Source organism: Epinephelus fuscoguttatus, linkage group LG5 (assembly GCF_011397635.1).
Source record: "Epinephelus fuscoguttatus linkage group LG5, E.fuscoguttatus.final_Chr_v1".
Classification (NCBI taxonomy): Eukaryota; Metazoa; Chordata; class Actinopteri; order Perciformes; family Serranidae; genus Epinephelus; species Epinephelus fuscoguttatus.
This window is the reverse complement of record NC_064756.1, coordinates 8,839,237-8,851,342: the sequence shown is the minus strand read 5'-3', so window position 1 is coordinate 8,851,342 and position 12,106 is coordinate 8,839,237. Positions and strand designations below refer to the sequence as shown.

The 12,106-nt window shown below is 43.6% G+C and overlaps 2 protein-coding genes across 4 annotated transcripts; one reads left to right on the top strand and one right to left on the bottom strand.

Moving 5' to 3' along the window:
- Nucleotides 1–631: 631 nt before the first annotated feature.
- Nucleotides 632–7,296, bottom strand: ftr86 (finTRIM family, member 86). 2 transcript variants are annotated; one of them, XM_049576611.1, is made up of 12 exons: nt 7,234–7,296; nt 5,439–6,008; nt 5,008–5,103; nt 4,658–4,891; nt 4,420–4,576; nt 4,251–4,346; nt 4,072–4,122; nt 3,938–3,973; nt 3,772–3,825; nt 3,590–3,655; nt 3,293–3,495; nt 632–2,033 (listed from the first exon to the last, which is right to left on the bottom strand). In XM_049576611.1, exons 2-12 carry the CDS (start codon nt 5,946–5,948, stop codon nt 1,698–1,700), a joined length of 1,839 nt encoding a protein of 612 aa, XP_049432568.1. In that variant the 5' UTR covers nt 5,949–6,008; nt 7,234–7,296; the 3' UTR covers nt 632–1,697. The 2 variants fall into 2 exon arrangements, with proteins under 2 accessions (XP_049432568.1, XP_049432567.1); XM_049576610.1 differs by lacking the exon at nt 7,234–7,296 and having other exon boundaries at nt 5,439–6,299.
- nudt8 (nudix (nucleoside diphosphate linked moiety X)-type motif 8) lies at nt 6,499–12,082 on the top strand. 2 transcript variants are annotated; one of them, XM_049576612.1, is made up of 5 exons: nt 6,499–6,674; nt 7,335–8,234; nt 8,319–8,454; nt 10,311–10,388; nt 11,144–12,082. In XM_049576612.1, exons 2-5 carry the CDS (start codon nt 7,336–7,338, stop codon nt 11,327–11,329), a joined length of 1,299 nt encoding a protein of 432 aa, XP_049432569.1. In that variant the 5' UTR covers nt 6,499–6,674; nt 7,335; the 3' UTR covers nt 11,330–12,082. The 2 variants fall into 2 exon arrangements, with proteins under 2 accessions (XP_049432569.1, XP_049432570.1); XM_049576613.1 differs by lacking the exon at nt 6,499–6,674 and having other exon boundaries at nt 8,094–8,234; nt 8,309–8,454.
- The last annotated feature ends 24 nt before the right edge of the window (nt 12,083–12,106 follow it).

Genomic DNA, 12,106 nt, shown 5'->3' with positions numbered 1-12,106 from the left:
GCGATTCTCTTGTAAGTCGGCCCGTCCTTCACCGTCCCGGTTAATGGCCTCTTAGTTTGCGAGGGCAAGGAGGGCGCGCAATTCCTTGTCTCCCCAGTTGCTCATCTTTATAGTGTCTGTCAGGTTTACGTTTCCCTCTTGCTACTCGCTGCTCGCTAATTCCTGCTATCAGCTGTTTCCTGTTTATCCACAGTGGCTCGCACGTGTGGCATCATCACCAGCCCCTCCCGTGGCGGAAGGCCGCCTCGTTTTTTTTAAACAGAAAAAGGTTCCACCAATATGACTACCCTACAAGGTGGAAAACTGGGCACCTTGGATCAACTCGCCAATCCGGCCCTGTGTGCCTTAACGCTCGCAGTTTGCCGGCAAAATGGCCCAACATTCGCTGAAAATCTGGCAGTGTAAAAGGGGCTACTGACTCTGTAGTCTTGTGTACCTTTTTTAGTTTTGTCTTTATTGGTTGTTTTGTGTCTTTGCAGTTCCTTCACATCCCTTTTTGGTCAAGGTCAGGGGGGGCCCTGACACTTTGGGCCCCTGGCCATGTGCCTGGTAGGCCTGTTCAGTGCTGAAAATACTCTTTTTTTTTTATTGGCTTTATTGTTTGAAAGAGGCATAATGTGAGCTGAGATTGACATTTGCATCCATCACATCAATCCATTACATGTTGAACACTACTGCATGATTATTCTGAGTACCAGCAGATTATTAAATTCAAGACTTTGCACCCAGAAGCTATGTTATCAGTGTTCATTATAACTTCATAATTTGTTCGTAACATAACTGTTTCAATGAGGGCGGGACACAACAAGCTGTTGTGCCGCCACATGTAAAATGAGAGATTCATTGTCCCCCTGTGAATAGTGTTGAATTACTTGAGGCGAGGCCATGCTGAAGAGTGTTTGGATCAAGACAGAAAAGACTCATAAAAACCAAGGAAAGCAACAAGTGAGGAGGTGAGAATGTTAAGCAAAATAAATCTTTTATTGAACACCAATCAGGACTCTGCACTGCAGGTACATGAATAACAGTCTTAGCTACGTGAGGAGAAAGGAACGGGAGGACAAAAGGCCAATGAAGGTCAAACTGTTACAAATCCATGTGGGAATACGAGAGATGCTACAGATAACTTAAGAATGGAGGGGTTAAAAGCATCCTGGTTACCTAAGAGTGGAGATCAAAGATAAGATGAGCAGGACAGAATGTGTATTGGCCTGTGTACGTGTCACACCATACTGAGGTCTACTCAAACCATCAACAACGCTTTAAAGGATCAATGTGTAGGATTTGGGCAGATGTATTGGCAGAAAGGGAATATAATATTATATAAAACCTCCTGAATGATAAACACTACAGGAGTTCTCATCAGGAGTTTTAGCTGTTCAAAATCTGCAATCCTCACCACTAGATGCTAACACATCTGCTCAAATCTTACATACTGCTCCTTTAAGATATGTTGACATCCATCCCAAAAATATAAAGATGTATAAATGAAATGTGTGTTTGCTGCTCTTGTATTCACTTACAAAGACATCACACCAATAAAAGCTGGCGGAGAAAGAATAACATGAAAACCAGACATTCTTGAACATGTTTTTCTCTTGAGCACATTTGCTTCCTTATTAAGAAAGTGTCACATGCTTCCAACCAGACTAACCGGTTAAATGAAAAAGAACAACAGCCTATAATTCATAAACAACTCAATCCAACCTGCAAATAGTCACTGTAGACCCCACACCCCCCCAGAACCTGAACCCTGGGTACAGTGGGCCAGTGAACTGGGTCTGGTGCCGGTGGATGAGCTCAGCCTGGTTGTGGGTGATGCGGTAAAAAGCCAGAATCCCTGCATGCTGGTCCAGATAGACGCCAATCCGCCGGGCCTTGGGGGAACCCAGCAATTTTTCCTGGCTGTTGTGCCAGAAGGAGAAGCCGGTCCCGGACCAGTACAAGCTCCAGGACAGAGCGTTGTGGCCCAGACGGCTGTTGTCATCAGAACCCTTACGCTCCATCTCCTTGTAGGCCACGCCGATGGTGATCTGCATGGTGGGACAGGAAAACACTTGATTAGGAGAGGAAGCAAATCGCTGTGGCTGCAAATGGCAGCGAAGGACTGTTAAAGTTCATCTTCAGTACCTAAATGTAACATGTAAATCCAACAGCTCATGTCTTCTAAGTCTTTGAGAGTTCATACCCAGGGCTCAGTATTGGCATTTATTCAACATGACTAAGAGACTACAGATATGCTAACATCTCTGTGAGGCTATACTTAGACACAGTGCTGCTATGAGCCATTGTCAGCATGCCAGTATGCTCACAGTAACAATGCTAAGATGCTAATGTTTAGCAGGTGTTATGTAGTGTCGTTTTAGTGTCAGCATGCTAACTGAGCACGAAACACAAAGTACAGCTCAGGCTGATGGAAATGTCTTTAGTTTTGCAGGTATTTATTCAAGTAGAATTTTTAGTGTTGGACAAATTACAGTTTTAAAATGATGATGGAAAGTTAAAGGATCTCTAATTTTCATAATTAATTTAATTTAATAACAATTCATCAAATAGTTGTTGAGTAATTTCACTCAAAACCACAAATATGAACTTTGTGATGGTGCTAGAGGAAAAGTCAGGTGACTTTATCAGGATTTATCATTTAGATACCATGTGTGTCTGAACCAAATTTCATTGTACCCCAGTTGTTGTGAAATTTCAGGCTGGACTTAAGTGGATGGAGTGATTTACAGACACTAACATCCCTTAAACCAAGCTGCTAGTGTGATGAAAAATAAGAATCCACAAAAGCAGATCAGTGTTTATTTTGAATATTAAAAAAGGTCAAATCTGGATTGCTTGACTCCTGATCACACGAGGCTCTGTCTTATTGTAAACTACAATAACCAGTGACCTCTTGCAGCAGGAAATACAACATTTTTGGACGCGTGAGGACATAAAATCAAGATTAAAATCTGTTTAAAGTGAATAGTTTCATTTGAATCCTAAGTATATTTTGGTGAAAATCTGTAAAAACCAAAAACACTGAGTATTTGTGACATCCAAGATTAGCAAAGGGAGAGATATTGGAGTCCAGCTTTTGTTGGACAAACTGCTGATTATTGTGACAGCGGTGTGAAGTGGTCACCCTCTGTTTTAGGCAAACAGGATGACAGTGAACAGACCCTGAATTCACAAGTCTCAGTTTGTGGTCCAGTTGAGTGATTTCAGTTTACGAAAAAAAAAGTCTTGTATGCAACACATGCCTATCCGAAACCATCCGTTTCCCCACTGATGTCTAATGATTCACCTTTGTGCCGGTCCACTCCACCTCCCAGTAGTAAGGGCTCCCTCCTAGGGGCTCTCTGCAGAGAACCTGTCTCCAGAACTGGAAGCGTTCAGGATGGTCTGGTAGGTTCAGGTTCTCAGCCCGCATCGTGGCCTTACGATCGCCATCTGACAGCTGCACATGGCGAAACACCGTTCTGGCGTCCATGGTGGGTTCAAAGCGATCTGAGGGGAGAGGATGCATCTAAGTAAGAACTCTGGATCCCCCTGAAGGCTTTGACTCTGTGTTTATATATATTATAGATTATGATGAACTCACATTTCAGCAGTTCTTCTCTTGTCTTTGGATCAGGATTAACAAGTCCCATTGTTGTTACAGGAGGTGCTAAGAGGCAAAAAATGACATATCAAATCAGGGATCAAAGTCATTTACACCACTTTCCATTTCCTCTAAGTAGTTGATTGATTTGTACAAGCAGCTTCTGATGCTTTTGTATTTACCTCGAGGTTGAGGTTGAAGTTGAGGAGGAGAGAAAGGTGGAGGCGGGGCTGAAGCTTCATGTCCAGAGAAACGGAGAGAGAAGAAACAAAGGAAAATGTTAACCACATAAAATATCAACTGCATGACATCTAACATGTTTACTGTAACAGGCTGTTTTGTTCTTACCTTGACAAGAAGGACGTTTGGATGAATCTTCATGTCCTGATGGGGAGAAGAAACAAATAGACTAAGAAAAATATTAACTCTGACACTTTCTAACAACCATTTTTAAATGTTTTCAGGTCCAGGAGCATCTGTACCTTGAGGTCGTGGAGGTGGCAAAGGTGGAGGGTCTGTTATCATCTCATACACTACAGGAAAGAGCAGAGGAGTTGTGAGAAACACATCTTAAAGTGTCATTTTTCCACAGTTTAACAGGCAAACAAACTTCAGCATATTCTGTGCTTGTGTACCACTGAGGGATTTTAAGTTACTGTACCTGTGTTTTTTGCAGTGGCCTGACAACTGTTATCAGCTACCGTAGTGCCTGCTGCTGCTGCACCATTGGGCACTGAAGCCACAGCGTCAGGATTCACTATAAAGAAAAGGAATGTTTTAATGTCTGAAGACGAACGGCAAGGAGGAGAGAAGAGAAGAAGAACACTGACCTAATCTGACGATCTTAGCCAGGCTGGCTTTGCAGACGTCCTGTATTGACTGTTGTAGCTCTTTCATGACTACGCGGACAGAGGCTACCACCGCTTCCTCCTGACTCGACTCTCCCGTGGCAGCCGTCTGACCCAGCGGCTCCATGATGAGGAAATTCTTCAGTATAAGTGACACAATATGTTAAAATCAAAAACAGCATTGTATCGATAGTGAACCTCATGCTTAGGCTTCTTTTACCTTCAAGAAGCGGATGTGGTCCTGCATGTCGGCCAGCCTGTTCAGCTCCCCACTCCTCCAGCGCAGCGATGCCACCTCCTGCTCCAGATTCTGGATCTGCCCCTCGACCTGGCTGCCTAAGGAGGTCTCGTGGATGCTGAGGGCCTCACCGACCTCGATGCCTGTTTGATTCACGTTTTTGATTAGCTCTGAGAATAAATCCATGCTCTCTTGCTCTAGAGCCTGCACCAAGGCCTGGGAGTGTACAGAGAGGAAGAGAAGAGGGCACAAAGGAATATTAGTATGTCATAAACAAGCAAGATATCAGAAATGGTGACACAGTACAGCAAGCAATCATGATTGCTACTTACCTTGTGTTGGCGGGCAGCATGTGGGAGCTCCACAAGCTTCCTCTCAGTCTCCTGGATTCTCTTCTGTATGTCAGCCTGCATCTGAACAAGCTCTTTCTACACACACACACACACACACACACACACACACACCATCATCCATGGATTAGTGTAGAAGAGGCCATACACACTGTAAGACAGTAATGGACCTAGCCTGTACTTTGGGATGAGTCATTGTGATGTTACACAATATTTTGGCCTCAGAGACAAGCACTTCCACACAGGAATGCACAGGAAAAACAATTTTTTATCAGCTACATCTTCAAAATGCTACACTTGACAGCACACTTCTTGATTCCCCCGCACCTCATCTTAAACACCAAGACCAACACGAGAGACAAACATAAGCACACTAATAGCATCACCCTTTATTTGCCTTGTCCATTACATACCTGCCTCTCCTTCCTCTCTTCCTCTGGCTTAAGCACACGATGTCCCTTGTGTCCATGTTGGCAACACACCTCACACACACACTCCTTGTCGTCATGACAAAACAGGTCCAGGGGTCGGTTGTGTTGAGGGCAGGGCCTGGGCTCCACCGTGGGAAGCTGAGGGTACACGCTGCCCTGTCGCGGCCCTCTATCCGGTAGGACCTCCAGGTAGATAGGCATTGATGGCTGGGCAGAGGAGCCAGCTGTGGAGGGGCTTTGCTTGAAGCTGTTGGTTCTCAGTTTCTCCATCGCCTCCGCTAGCAAAGTGCTCTTGGCCAGAGAGGGTCGAGGTTTGAAGACCTGCCGACACTGGGGGCAGCTGCACTCACCCTTGCTGTCTTTCTTGTCCCAGTGGCTCTGGATACAAGCCAAGCAGTATGAATGTCCACAGGGTAGAGTGGCCGGGTCCTTCAGTGTGTCCAGGCATACTGAGCACACAAAGGTCTCCTCTTCAGGCCAGGCTGAGGCCATGTGGTGCTGGGTAGAACGGAGGAGGATGAGCTGGATTTCTTGGAGGTCACCACAAGGTTCCTAGTTTGAGTAGGAAACAGAACTACAAATATTGGTCCAAAGTGTTTTAAGTTAAAGCAACGACACCCAAAGATGGCAAAGCTGAAATGCCAGTTGACATGAAACTCATGCTGCTTAAGAACTGAGGAAGCCTGGGCTCGGGTGGGGCTGGTAAAACAGGTGAGGTGAGAAGTTTCTTTCGCTTATGTCATAGGTGCTTCCCAGTTTGCCAAATTGTATGCATCATAAATATAGCAACTTGAGATTAAAAAAGAAAAAAAAGCCAGACGTTCATGTTAGGGCTCCCTAGAAATTAATCCTATAATATAATCACCTGCTTTAGTGAAGGCCTGGTTAATGTGGAGTCCAGTTTGGGCAGACTGCTGGTTTTTCACCTCTGTAACCTGACAGTGATGTGGGCCTAAATTTGCAAACAATGAGGGATGAGGTTCTGAATTGTTTCATCAGTAAATAATAAAAGAAAAAATATGTTTTACCTTCACCCTTTAGGCTATTTACAATAAATACAACAAGCTGAGGAGCTGCTGGGAGTGTGGGGAAGTGAGTGGCGTCACCGCAGCGCAGTGAGGGCAACACTGACGCGCACGAAGCTGCCCCCCGCCATATTGAGTAGTGGAAGCCGGCTAGCTGGGCGAGAGGCCAGCAGCTGTTGATTCAACTTTCAAGGTGAGTTTTTTCCGCTCTCAAACTATATTACAAAATTAAAATGGGTCACTGGCATGTTTACTGACTTTGTGTAGGGCGTGTCGGCTTTTTCTAATCCGCCGCATTTAAAGTTTAGCATCGGGCTACATTAGCCCGGCGTTGTTTTTGCTAGTTTTATGCTAATATGTTAGCAAGCTAGTTAGTTTGCGTACACATCGACAGCTGATCTCAGAGCAAAAGAACATCGTGGCAACAGCTTTTGTTAGTTTCAGTTGGCTGTGGAAAAGCCCCAAAAGCTAATGTCTTCACGTATTGCGATTATATACAGATGTGTTAACGTAGCAAACAAAACACAGCTAAGCTAGCTCGCTAGCCACAGTAACGTTAGCTAGTAATTTAAAGTTTGACAGCAGCTGAAGTTAGCATAGAGAAACTTAGGGACAAAAAAGCTAAACTTTGTGAGTGTAAAGAATTTAAGTTTGGCTAAAATACGAGCAGCTTTGAGCTGATATTGACGCTAACATTTTCATTTAGACGTGATCACTCCTGTAGGTGGAGCAATGTGACATTTATCATTCACCTGAGCTTTGAGAGAATCCAAACTGAATATACACTCATATGCTGGTGTATTTGTCTGATGAGCAAAACGAGCCTCATTGCTGCTCTCTGTTTCTTTTACAGGATGTTTAGGGCCCCCCAGGTCCTGATTTGGTCCTGTCCCACTAGGCCATTGTTGCTGTTGAGGGAATCCCACCTCTCTGCTTTCTGTAAACACACTGCTGCTGGATGGCAGGGCTCAAGAGATGTTAAGCAAAGGAGATACGAGGGGATCTGTGGAAGTAAGGAGGGCTCGTCATTGTCTACAGAGACTGCATCCCGTTCAACACAGCTGTCTTCATCCAACTCAGGCTGTGACAACCTGAGACGGAGAGAGTTTCAAAACCACCCATCCAATGTCATTTTGTCCAGCCATCATCACTCTGCTCAGGTTTTTGCCACTGCAAAGGCCAGACGAGCGTCTGACTTTTGGAAATGCACTGTAGCGGAAGATTTAGGTCTAAGCGTCAAAGCTGCAAGTCCTCACCAGGACTGTTTAATCAACACAACTTGCCTTCAGCCCTGGGAAAGGCCTTGGGACGTTTGCCAACCTTCACTCCGTTTCACTAATAAGACTCGGTGTAACCTTCAAAGCCATTTATACTGCAGACAGTACTTTGTTAGACCCTTCAGCTCATCGACACATACAGCATGTGTTTCGAACCACTTTGACAGTAGACAACAACACTCAAGCAACTTTTCTCAAATAAACAGAGCAGTTCATCAAGCTGCTCCTTGCATAGCAGAAGCCTGGAGAGACTGTCTATCCCTGGAGAATGAAAACAGGTGTCGACAGAGCCTGGGGCCCAACTTGAAGCTGTACGAGGTGGACAAGGGGAAAAAGGGGGCAATTCAGAGCCAGGGAAAGAACCAAGGGAGATGGGCATCAGTCCTGGTCTCGCTGTGCTCTGTTGAGGGGGAGCCAGCGTTTCTCTTCACCCTGCGCTCCAGCACACTGAAGGGCAGGCACAAGGGAGATGTCAGGTAAGTGGCAGGCTAGGAGCTAAATAAAAAAAAAAAAATGTCATGAGGAGTTCTGTATCTGTCCTCACTTCCAGTCATTTGCAGCTTTGCAGGAGGAAAGAGTGATCCATCAGACAGAGATGATGTGGTGGCGACGGCTTTGAGGGAAGCCAGGGAGGAGCTGGGTGTTTCTGTGGCAGCAGAGAAGGTCTGGGGCCTCTTGAAGCCTCTCAGGGACAGGGTGAGTGCAAGTGCTGTCAAGAGTAAAATTACACCACTTCTAAATTTTTTAAATTGATTTTAAAATGCCAAGATGGAGTTATGGTTTATTGATGTATGGAGGGTATTGTAAAACTGTGAAGGTGTGCCACTGATTGCACCTTGTTGGAAAAACTGCTATTTTCTTTTATCCATTTCTTTGGATTGCAATTTTGTTTCTTTATTTAATTTTCATTAGCTTTGATTAGTGGTTAAAAAGTCTTAAATAGTGCTGCAAGTAACAATTATTTTATTGGCAATAAATCTGTAAGTTTTTTTTTTTTTTAACAAATCATTCACTGTGTAAACGATTACTAAAAGTAACCCTCTGTTCATTCATTCATTTTCCGTAACGGCTTATCCTGTTAGGGGTCGTGAGGGGGCTGGAGCCTATCCCAGCTGATACTGGGCGAGGGATGTGGTACACCCTAGACAGATCACCAGACTATCATGCGTTTTTTTGCATTTGGTTTGCAATCGGATAGCTGTTACCCACATACATTTATACCTGGTAGTAATGTGTCTCTGGTGTCCACATCCAGATCCGTTTGCTATCTGATCATGCTCCCTTCCGCTGACGTCACATCCTCCTCTTCTTCATCTGTAAACATTTCCAGCAGCAGACTACAACGTCATATCCTGTGCACCGCAATAACAACAACAACAAGATGTTAGCCGCCCGTGAAGTCGCGTTATTGTATGGACCCCCTTGTCGGACCAAATGGAGTGCAGACACTTCGTCTCACTGTGACTACATCCTCTACTATCATCCATGTTTTCTTTTTCTTGGCAGTCGCTACCCAGTGAGGGTTGTTGTTGTAGTTGTCTTCTTCCTTCTTCCTCTGTCCAGCTGACGTACCTTGCTTATGTATTTTCCCCCACAGAGATGTTACATGTGGATTGGAGACGCATTTGATTTACGCTTGCGTTCGATGTGGTCACAGTGCGTCCCTGACCACCTTCAGAAGTGGTTTGGCAGATCAGATAACAATCTGTCCTCAATGCGTTTCGAGCGTATTTACACCTGTTAACCTAACATGCATCATGCAACATCTTTGGACTGTGGAGGAAGGAAGGTGGAGAGCCCAGAGAAAATCCACGCTGACTCAGGGACAAGATGCAAACTCCCCATCCCGGTTCAAATCAAGAAACCTCTTGCTGTGAGGCAACAGCGCTAACCACTGCAGTACCGTGCTGCTGAAAAAACAAATGAAATTGTAGATAATGCTCATCACAACTAACGAGCTCAAGGTGAAATTGCTTGTTTAGTCTGACCAGCTAACCAAAGCCCCAAAATACTCTGTGTACGATAACACAACAGAGATAAATCACTCAAACGCTTATTTAATTATCTGAATGGTTTGATTAATTTTCTGCCATCTGCTTACTTGATAAGTTGATCAATTGTTCCAGCATTAGCCTCGAGTTAAGCCTAATTAGGCCCACAATACCTTCTTTTTTATGTCCACTACTATACAGGCTTTGTTTTGTCATAAAGTTAGGCCACAGATGAATCTATCATGATAATAATGAAAAAAAGTTAAGTGTTTTGTGTAACTTAAACAGACAGACACTAATCATCATGTCAGAACTTGACCATTTTGACCCTTTTGTATCAAGTCTACCATCTTCTTCTGCAATAGGGGACCACAAGGGAAATAACCTCTAAGGCTTTTTTTGTGTATTTTAATCCTTGGCAGTTTTAAATATGTTTATACGGAGTCTTTCGTTGTGATTAGCCTGTCATATATGTTTTAATTTACAAACAAATCCATCTGACCAACTGACGTGTTAGTGTTGGATTCTGACACTGTTTGTGTCTTTCATCTTTTTCACCAGTCGGGGATGCTGGTCGCTCCTGTGCTGGCAAACCTCGGCCCCATAGAGGAGTTATCCTTCAAACCAAACCCTGGAGAGGTATATTCATTTATTTTCAGCACTTCTATGTTTTATATCCTCTTGAGAGAGGCAGATTTTCACGTGTGTAAATAACTTGGGACTTTGTTTATGAACATTGTTGAGATTACAGCTGGCTCCGACTAAGAATTTCCATAGTTGACTAATAGCTGTCATTTAGGTCCATTAGTCGACTAGTCAATGTTTACGATATTAATTTAATTATTAAATTACATATTTTGGGTGGGGCAACACAGTGGTTTGGATTTCCTGCCTGACATGTTATTAAATAGCCTGTAGAATAACCACAGGTACCAGCTCTGGAAATTAGGGGCCGTACACATGTTGTGTCTTTAACTGCCTTGAAAACACGATGCCTTTCTTGTGCCAGCTTTTAAGAGTGCATCGGCAGGTTGTGTCTGAGGTTGCTATGCAACTGTTACAAGCACAGTATCATAGCCGATTTACCTGAAATCCTGAGTGTTTGGTCGACTATTAGGCCCTAATAAACACTAGAGGTATATTATGGTCAGTCTACTTACAGTATTGTTCTGTCACCAGATGATCTCTCAGGGTGACTTTGTTTCAAATCAGTTTTAAAGCAGCATACAGCTTTTATTATCTGTTCATTTGTTCTCAATAATCTCTTCTGTTTTTTAAACTATCAGAGTAAAAATACAAATCAATAGATAGTAAAACATTTACTTTAAAACACTCCACTTCTCTGGTTGGTTACGGTTCAGGTCCAAAGTTATAACCAGTGTTTTCCTCCCCAGGTGGAGGAGATTTTCACCCTGTCTTTGTCCCACCTGTGCAACCCTCAGAACCGCGGCTACACACACTTCCGCGTCGGCGACAAGTACGGCTACACCCTCCCAGTGTTTTGTAACGGGAAGCATCGAGTGTGGGGCCTGACAGCTGTGGCCCTAGACCATACCCTGAAACTCATTGTCCCTTCGTAGCAGCTCCATCATGGTTTCTCTACAATCTACAGTGCACTTAGTACTAAAGCACATATGTGACTCAAAGATTTGACAAATGTGCAATCAAGCTTTGTGTAGCAAACTCTCGTCAGGAATCAAGTGTGAATACTTAATATTTTCATACATGTACTCTCAAGTTATGAAGGGAAAATTCCTTTCCTGTCAGGAGAAGGATTTTTCCTTGTGTGCACTTTCTGAGCCTCGTGTGTGTGTATAGTGAATCTCTTGAGCGGACTGTGTGTATAAAGAAGGTGGCCAGCTGTGATGATGTCACTGATACAGAGCAGGTGTTGGCAGTCTTTGTAGATCTGATGTGGAGTAACAACATCAAAAAGCAGTGCCAACACACCTAATTATACCTGATTCTTACCTGAACATTATCAGTAGCTAATGTATATCTATATAAATATTATGGACCGCTTTAATTTCAGATGCTTTCAGATCCTTTTCCAATTAAACTTGAAATGTTCTGTTACCAATTAAATCGATTTCAACAAGTTGATCAGTCACTGATGTACCTTTTCCTTTTCCAGTTTCACACGAGTGTTTGTTACATTTTATAATGTGGGCTCAGTAAAGCACAGCTTTAACAGAGATCATGGTTTCCAGTGTCAATCAACAGATTCAGGTCATTTGATCTCGCACTAGGTCAAATCTGGACTGTTATAAACACTTAAATGATATAAGCACATCAACATTGACAAGGCAATAAAGTTTGTTTTATTCTCTCTATATTCATTCTTTTGTTAAAGGTGA

Bases quoted from the DNA above. Each gene is read 5' to 3' on its own strand.
- ftr86 (XM_049576611.1), bottom strand. From the start codon at position 5,948: ATGGCCTCAGCCTGGCCTGAAGAGGAGACCTTTGTGTGCTCAGTATGC. The intron at 4,577-4,657 runs GTAAAAGAAGCC...CTTATACTGAAG, and splicing joins ACCACATCCGCTTCTTGAAG to AATTTCCTCATCATGGAGCC. The intron at 3,656-3,771 runs GTAAATACAAAA...TTTGCCTCTTAG, and splicing joins ACTTCAACCTCAACCTCGAG to CACCTCCTGTAACAACAATG.
- nudt8 (XM_049576612.1), top strand. From the start codon at position 7,336: ATGTTTAGGGCCCCCCAGGTCCTGATTTGGTCCTGTCCCACTAGGCCA. The intron at 8,455-10,310 runs GTGAGTGCAAGT...CTTTTTCACCAG, and splicing joins TGAAGCCTCTCAGGGACAGG to TCGGGGATGCTGGTCGCTCC. The intron at 10,389-11,143 runs GTATATTCATTT...TTTCCTCCCCAG, and splicing joins TCAAACCAAACCCTGGAGAG to GTGGAGGAGATTTTCACCCT.